At 60.7% G+C, this 7,773-nt stretch overlaps 1 protein-coding gene across 1 annotated transcript; it reads right to left on the reverse strand.

Moving 5' to 3' along the window:
• Nucleotides 1–4,486: 4,486 nt before the first annotated feature.
• LOC138102074 (serine/threonine-protein kinase pim-1-like) lies at nt 4,487–6,994 on the reverse strand. Its single transcript, XM_068999833.1, has 5 exons — nt 6,437–6,994; nt 6,265–6,315; nt 5,672–6,038; nt 4,851–5,027; nt 4,487–4,593 (listed from the first exon to the last, which is right to left on the reverse strand). The coding sequence occupies exons 1-5, from the start codon at nt 6,992–6,994 to the stop codon at nt 4,487–4,489; spliced, it is 1,260 nt and encodes a 419-aa protein (XP_068855934.1).
• Nucleotides 6,995–7,773: the final 779 nt, after the last annotated feature.

Raw genomic sequence — 7,773 nt, forward strand, 5'->3', positions numbered from 1 at the left:
GTTTCTCCCAAAGCCTGGCCAGGGCTCAAGGAGGAAGCAAGGGAGTTGACTTGGACCATACAGCCCCAAACAAGGCCAGATGTCAGATTTCATGGCCCTGTCCAGCTTCCAAATACAGAAAGGTCAATCCATGTTTCACTAATGGGTGGATACATCTATCAGAGCGCTCATGACCGTGCGCATTTCATGAATGAGCAAGTTCAAAGATAACCTTTGCTTGGAAGCTTCTGATGGTGCCCCAAGCCCCAGGACTGGAGGGACCCCTTGGCTGCGGGGCTGGGAGGGAGGGAGCTGCCCCTTGTTCTCACTCTGCCTCACGCAAAGCTGGGCCGCTCACAAGTGGGGCAGCACAGCAAACAGGCAGCCTGCCAGTCTCTTCCATCCTCGTCTCTTGAGATTTTTCACCTTTCAGCTTAGGGTCTACAAAGGCAACTGCTTTTGGTCCCGCTGTGTATCCCCACGTACAGCAATGCTGCTGAATCCGTCTGTAGCACAGCAGCAGGGGAAAGGCCTCAGCCCTTCAGGGTCAGGAGCTGCCGGGCTCTGCCTGAGCAGCTCAGCCAGCAGGAAGGGAGCTGCTCCACACGGCAACGAGGAGCAAAGCACTGCAGCACCTCCTGCTTGGGCAGAGCCCAAATTCGGTGCGGGAATAACAGAGTTCTTCTCGTGCCCTGGTGCATCAGCACTGCAGGTGCTGTGCCCGCAAGCACATGGTTCGAGATCTGCAAAAGAATTCTGCAACTCTTGACTGGGTCAGGATGTCACCAGTGCTAAACTCCACTTTAGTCCAAAGCAACCCCTTTACACCTCTGCTGGTGTCTGCTAGATTTTTTCTTCAGGGTATCCAGACAAAAGTAAACAGAGGAGGAGCCTACATTTTCATTGTTGAGCAGAAATGTATCTCATTTTGCTGTACAATCCTTTTTTAAGACGTGTTATCTCTTTAAAAAAAAAAAATTAGAAAAAAGAAAAACCAGAAAAAATATGAAAGAGAAAAAACCAAATGTGTAGTGAAAAATCTTCTGTAACTTTGGATTAAGAGGTAACTGATCTTTTTAAAAAGAGAACAAAGTTATTTACTTTGCAAATGTGCTGATGGCATGGATCCATCTCACTGACCTCAGCATCCTTTTTTAAGTATTTTGCGTTTTGCTGTCAATATTAAGTTATTTTAAATTGTGGTTGAAGCAATAGGAAATTGAAATATGGATTGTGCATGACCGTGTCTTGAGTGTAAAAATATTGCGGTTTGAAACTTGGACCTAAAGTATTGCAAATAAAAGTTATAAATACCAATGGATTGTGTGACAGCAGCTTTTCCTCTAGGATGTGCAGCATCAGAAAGACTTCATCAGTGTGGCTGTGGGTGCTTTTAGCTTTGTCCTGTGCCACTCTATGATGACATGAAACAGGACTTCACCTGCCACCAGCCCAGGCCACCCTTTGCCACCCCAGCTCCTTGGAGCTTGGACAAGCAGACACAAAGTCTTTCTGCTGCTTCCCCCTTTTGCACAAATGCACAGAGAGCTGGGATTTTTCCAGGTCTCGTGTCTCCACGATGAATACGGTGAGTTACACAGATGCTTGTCAGCTCCACTTCCTGCCTAGAAATCTTGAAACTGCTTCTAAATGCTGCTCACTTCAGCTCTTGGACACCTACTCCCACAGGGCCGGGAAAAAAATGCCCCTGACGCCAGCTTACAAGGTGAGTTACGCCAAAAAGGGCTATGTGGGAAATCTCTATCCCTGCCTATCCTTTTAAGAGATCTGTGCCTTGTATCTAAAGGAAGGAATGTGCAAGCAACGTGACTGACACTTTCGCTCTCCGTGTTCGTTCCGCAGCCACGGGTACAAAGACATTATGGGAACCCTTGTGCAGCCAGAGCCTTCCGTCCCTGCAGAAGGGAGCGCGGCGGGTGGGGGCGGTTGGCGGGCAGCGAGCCCCGGACAGCGGGCGAGATCCGGCTCCACACCTGCCAGGCCCTGCTAAGGCTCCATGCCGGCTCCTCTGCAACAGCAAAGACCTTCAGCCGTGTCACTGCCCAGAGGGGCAGTGCTGGCCCGGCCGCACAGCTCCTTTTCCCCACAAGTTGCAGGAGATGAGAACGCAACACTTGCAAACACCGACTGCGAGCCACAGCGCCGGCTGCGCACCATGAACCTCAGCTCTGGGACCACTGTCTGCCCCAAGCTCCGGGGGATGCAGTGGGAGCCGGGCTGGGCTCTGCCCTGGGGCCATCCTCCAGGGACAGCTGCAAACAGGGAGCATTTAGTTGCCACCAAGAGCCCAGCCACGCGTGGAGGGGAGCCGGTGCAGGTGCGGCCTGCACTGTTGCCTGCTGTGCTCTGGGGCTGCTGCTCCCCGCAGAGGGAACTGCACTGGCGTGCCAGAGGAGACAAAGAAGCTTCCGCTTAAGCCAAACTGAGCTGGGTGGCTGGGCTGGCAGGAGTGGGGAGGGTCAAGGGCATTCACAGAGCTCATCCTGCTGGAAGGACGAGGAAAAGGGGCAGTGGGAAGCTAACAGTGAGGAGAGCTGAGGCCTGGAGGGCAGCTCTTGAATGACACTCAGGTCTCACCGGACCTCTGAGACATTGCTGTTCTTCTGCCAGTGACAGGATGAGTCCCTAAACCTGGGGCTCGCTCCTCCTCGTGGTCAAAGGCATCAAGGAAGGCTACAGTGCGACAGAGACTGCCCTGAGCTGGCAACTCACTGGGGGAAAAGAGGGAGCACTTGTGAAGTAAAAGGCAGGCGGGGCAGAGAACTGTTCAGAGAAGGGCTGAGCTAAAGCTTGAGCAAGCTGAGAAATGCCATTTGGGGTCATCCCAGATTGATTTCATTTCACAAGTTATTGAACAAGTTTATTTTGGGGGAGGGGGGGGTGTCATGTTTTCCCCTGGAGGCGTGCACTCTGCAGGCTTGAGCTGCGTTGCCGAAATGCTCGAGCACGTCTCTGCTGCGGCTCACACCGGTTCTTCTTTGGCTTCTTCCGGCCCGGTGCTGAGCCGCAGCAGAGCCCTGGCGGAGCCCAGAGCAGCCTCAGCATCCACAGAGCCCGGCTGCAAGGAGAGAAAGCAGAAACCGCCCGTCACTTGAAGGCTGCTGTCCCCCTTGTCCCAGCCGCCCGCGGTGCCCAGGCCGTGCTGGCTGTGCTCAGAGCGGTGCCCGAAGCCGCCCGTCACTGCTGCCTTTGGCAGGAGAGCAGGATGGCAGGACACGTGCCACCGCCCGCAGCCAGCCATGGCAGATCCACCTCCTCAGCAGCTGCCCATTGGGATGCTCCTGTGCTCGCTGCCATCTCCCAAAAGCCCTTATCCCAGCCGTGCCAAGAAGACGGGGACCCACCGCACGCCACCCGCCGCCGGAAGAAAAGCTGCTCCCAAGCGATGTCCTCGGCCTTCTCCAAGGCCCCGTCCCATCCACGCTGCAGCTGGTCCCAAGCACTTCCCGATCCAGACTGGACACCACCTACAACACTTCCTTTAAGGGAAACAAACAACAAATTAATGAAAAGGGATTACAGACAAAAAGGAGAAACAAGAAAAAAGGTAAAAAGTCTTCTCTCTGTTGGGGGCCTGAGGAAGGCCCAACCTTCCCTACATGCTGGGGAAAAACCCACCCTCGGGCGAGGGAAGCCCACGCTTTCTCCCCTCCCCCCCGCACTGACCCCCAACAGGCACAGCGAGCCCAAAGCAAACAAGCCGAGTGGAGCAGCCCAAGCCCTTCCTTTCCTGCAAAACAAAGCAGCCCGTGCACAGCTCCTGGAGTGCCACCTCTGCTCCTGCCATGGGGGCTTGTTTGTGTCGGGCTGGCTGCCCCAGCCCCAGCCCGGGGAACAGTGGGCGGTGGGGGCTGTTGGCAGGGCCAGGGGCCGACTCCCATTTCCTAAGCACCCCAGCCCATCCCGCCCGCCCTGCCGAAAAGCAGCTTGGCAGCCGGCTGAAGAATTAGTTGCATCCGCCCCAGCAAAGGGGGGAACCTTTGCTTCCCGGCCAGGCCGTGCAATGCCCAAATCTGGGAGCATCCCCCTGGCTGTGGACTCATCTGTAAATTCGCTGTGGAGCCTGGCTTTGAAGAAGGTGCCAGAATCGAAGCCCATCATCTTCAGCTTGCCGGTGGCCAGGTCGAGGAAGAGCTTGCCATCCTTGACGTCGTCCTCCATGTCTCCAGCAGCAGCAGGAGTACAGCTTCTCCAGGGGCTCCTTCTTCCCTGCGGCTGAGAGCAGGCTGTCAGTGCCCCGCCCAGGGCCCCGGCTGTCAGTGAAGCAGGACAAGCAAAAGCAGCTTGCACGGCGGCCACCAGTGCTGGGAAGAGCAGCTCAGCGCCAGCACAAGGGCTGCGGGTCCCCATCTGACGACCCCTGCGCAGCAATACAGGCAGGGCAAAAAAGCCTGCGTTTCTTGGCTTCTTCTGGCCAAGGCACGTGTGGAGCTGTAACTTTACCGGCTCCCTGGATCAAAGTGTGCCTGTGGCTCTCTCCCTTCTTCTATGGATGATGAATATCCTGCAGCCAAGGATCACACGACAGGTCTTCTAATGAGGGCCTGTCCAAGGAGTGCAGGGACAGACACCATCTGATCAGTTCCTTGCAGTCTGTGGGGAGAAACCAGAAAGCGCCGGTCAGTTGCAGAAGGCTCCTGTCCGCTTTGCCCCACTATTGCCATGCCCAGGCCATGCCATGGGGGCTCCGAGCTGTGCCTGAACTTTCCCATCCATTCTTTGTTTTGGAGGAGAGCAGGAGAGCGAGGCATGTGCCACCTCCTCGGCAGCTGCCAGAGCGGGATGCTCATGAGCCCGCTGCTGTCTCCCAGTACTGCTATTCCCCCCGTGCCGCAGGGATGAGCATCCACCTTGAGAGAGCCGTTCTGGGAGCGACAGCTGGCCCCAGCTGATGTTCCGGCCCTTCGGGAACGGGTGCCGCCCGCAGACCATCTGGTGCAGCACGATGCCCAGGGACCAGACGGTAGCTGCCTCGCCGTAGTACCAGCCAAAATGGGTCCATTCCGGGGGGCTGTACGCTGGTGTTCCTACGGAATAGAGAGGCACTTCATTAGCGGGATGCTGCCTGCTCCCGGAGCCTCGCCCCAGCATCCCTGGGCACGCGGGGGCTGCACCAGCGGCACACGGCATGACCCGCTGCCCTCTCGCCAGCGCCTGTGACTTGTGGACAAACTGGGGGTTGTAAAAGAAGCCACCGGTGTCACAAGAGGGCAGCGGAAGCCCTGGCAAGGCTAAAGCATTCCATGCAAAGGGAAAACCCGCTCAGTGCCGGGGGTGGGAAAACCATGCCTTCACCCTCCCTGCCTGCATTGCCCCAAAAAAACATTCTGAAGCCAAGGCAAACAAGGCGAGCTGAGCAGTCCAAGCCGGTTCTTGCCTGCACACCAAACCGGCGGGTGCACAGCTTCTGGCCCCCCCCCCTCTGCTACCCCCACCCACGGGTGTGTTTTTGTCACACTGGCTGCCCCAGCCCCAGCGCCAGTCCTGGGCAGAGTGGCTGGCGAAGGCTGCCAGCAGGGCTGGAAGATGGCCCCCCGGCCACCCGCACTCAAAAGCAACTGGGCTGAAAACTCGGTCCCATGACTGGCATCAAAAGGGAGAATCCCCGCTGCCACAGCCAGGTTGGGCCGCGAGATGCCGGCACCGGGAGCCTACCCTGGTGAGGACTCACCTGCAAAGCTGGTGTAGGCTGTGTCTTGCAGGTAGGTGCCGCAGCCAAAGTCAATCAATTTGGCCTGGCCCGTGGCCAGGTCAACCAGGATGTTCTCTGGTTTCAGGTCCCTGTGAAGGACCCCGCAGCTGGTGCAGTGCCGCACGGCCTCCAGGACCTGGCGGAACAGCTCCCGTGCCACCTCCTCGGACAGGAAGCCCCGCGCTCGAATGAAATGGAGCAGGTCCTGAGACTGCTCCGGCCGCTCCATCACCAGCACCACGTTGCTGGGGAGCTCGAGCCACTCGAGGAGCTGCACCACACCAGGGAAGCCGGTGGACACCTTGTCCAGCAGCACGACCTCGAGTGGTGCGCTGGTGCCGTTGGGCTGCGGGAGGAGCACGATGCCGTCAGTGGGGCTGATGCCGTGCCAGGGCTCGGGAAGCCCTCGCCCAGCCCGGGATGCTCTGCGCCCTCCGCTGCCCCCACGCCCGCTCTCCCCCGAGGCGTCCTGGCGCCTTCCACCCTCCCGGGCCTCGGCTCATCCCCGCCCGTCATGCCCCGCCTTCTCCCGCTGCCCACCACCCCCACCCCTACCCCCCCCGCTCACTCACCAGCTCGCCCCAATGACGGATGCGGGTCCGTGGCACCCATTTGATGGCCACCTGCAAGCCAAGGGGAGCAGCGGGCTGAGCTCGCCGCCCGCCCTGCCGAGCCCCATCCTCCTTCTCCTGCGCCCTCCTTTGCCCCCCGCCTCCTGCGCCCGCCGCCGGCCCCGCCACTCACCGGGGCGCCGTCCGAGAGCCGCGTGGCCGCGAAGACGCTGCCGAAGCCGCCGCGCCCCAGCAGCGAACCCTCCAGGTAGCGCTCCCTCAGGCCCTGCAGCGCATTCCCTGCCGGCGAGACGCGGCTGTCAGCGCTCGGCCCGGGGCCAGAAACGGCCGCCGGGCGCTCCTCAACCGCCCCGGGCCGGGTATCCCCAGATGTTGCCTCTTTCGAAGGGGACACCGGCGGCTCGGGGGCGGGGGCCGCGCTGCCGAGCGGAAGAGCTCGGACCGGGGAAGACGCCGCGGACGCGGCGGGAGCGGCCGCGCCGTCTGTCTCCTCGGCGGGTCCCGGGAGGGGCCGGGGCCGGGGCCGGGGCCGGGGCCGGGGCCGGGCCAGCCGGAGCCAGAGGCTAACAGTGCTGCCCAAGAGGCAGGCACTGATGCCCGCCCAGCGGCGCCACCGCCAGTAGGGCAAGAGCCGGGCGGAGGCGAGACCGCGGCGGGACGCCCGGGGGCGGGGAGGGCGCAGCCCCGCCCGGGGCCGGGGGCGGGCCGGGCGCATGGCCCGGCCTGGCATGGGGAGAGGGAGGCCGCGGAAGGGGCGGAGGGGGTGGAGCACTGAAGGGAGAGCGGGACAGGGGATGCGGGACACTGGGAGAAGGAGAGGAGGAACAGGAGAAGGAACGCAGAGGGTCTGGAGAACCGCTGCTCTTGTATTGCTCTTCTGCTGCTGCCGCTGCTGCCGCTGCTGCTGCTGCCGCCGCTGCCGCCGAAGCGCTGGGAGCGTTGGTCCGCGTGTCCGTGTGTCTGTTGCCCGGGTGTCCGTTTTTCCCCCGCGCGCCCCGCGGCCGAGCCCCGCGCGCCCCGGGCCAGCACGGGCCGCTCCGGGGCCGAAGCGGAGTCCCGGAGCATCTCTTCCTCCCGCAGCCGCGCCAAACGCACCGTCTTGTTTAGCTTCTTCTTCACCAGATTGTAACTCTTCCTTGCGGCAGTCTTGCAACTTGCCCCTGCTGCTGCTGGCTCGCCCCGCGCCGCGGTCTCTTGCTCGCGAGCAACCAAAGCGCTGTCCGCGCTTTTCGCCTGGAGCAGAGCAAAGTGCTGAATGAGGAGCCTGCCAGCGCCAGGCAGAGGCAGCCCCGTGGGAGGGCAGAGCAGGACGTGAGGAGGGAGACGTGCAGCCCCTGCGCGGTGCAGCGCTGCTCCCCGGCCGCTCGGCGTGGGCAGTGCGAGCGGCGGGGCCGTGCCCGGCGCGGTGCCCTCGTCGGCAGGGCTGTTGCTGTTTTCTTGTCCGGTTTCAGGTGAAAATCGGAGACTGCCGATAGGAGGCTTCAAATAAAAGAGTGGAAACACTCTTTT

The sequence above is a fragment of the Aphelocoma coerulescens genome, unplaced genomic scaffold (assembly GCF_041296385.1).
Source record: "Aphelocoma coerulescens isolate FSJ_1873_10779 unplaced genomic scaffold, UR_Acoe_1.0 HiC_scaffold_60, whole genome shotgun sequence".
NCBI lineage: Eukaryota > Metazoa > Chordata > Aves > Passeriformes > Corvidae > Aphelocoma > Aphelocoma coerulescens.

What these genes read in the sequence shown, in the direction of transcription:
- LOC138102074 (XM_068999833.1), bottom strand. Translation starts at nt 6,994, where the DNA reads ATGCCAGGCCGGGCCATGCGCCCGGCCCGCCCCCGGCCCCGGGCGGGG. An exon ending in AGCCTACACCAGCTTTGCAG is followed by an intron (nt 5,028 to 5,671) that starts GTGAGTCCTCAC and finishes TCTATTCCGTAG; the next exon opens with GAACACCAGCGTACAGCCCC. An exon ending in CCCAGAACGGCTCTCTCAAG is followed by an intron (nt 4,594 to 4,850) that starts GTGGATGCTCAT and finishes TTCTCCCCACAG; the next exon opens with ACTGCAAGGAACTGATCAGA.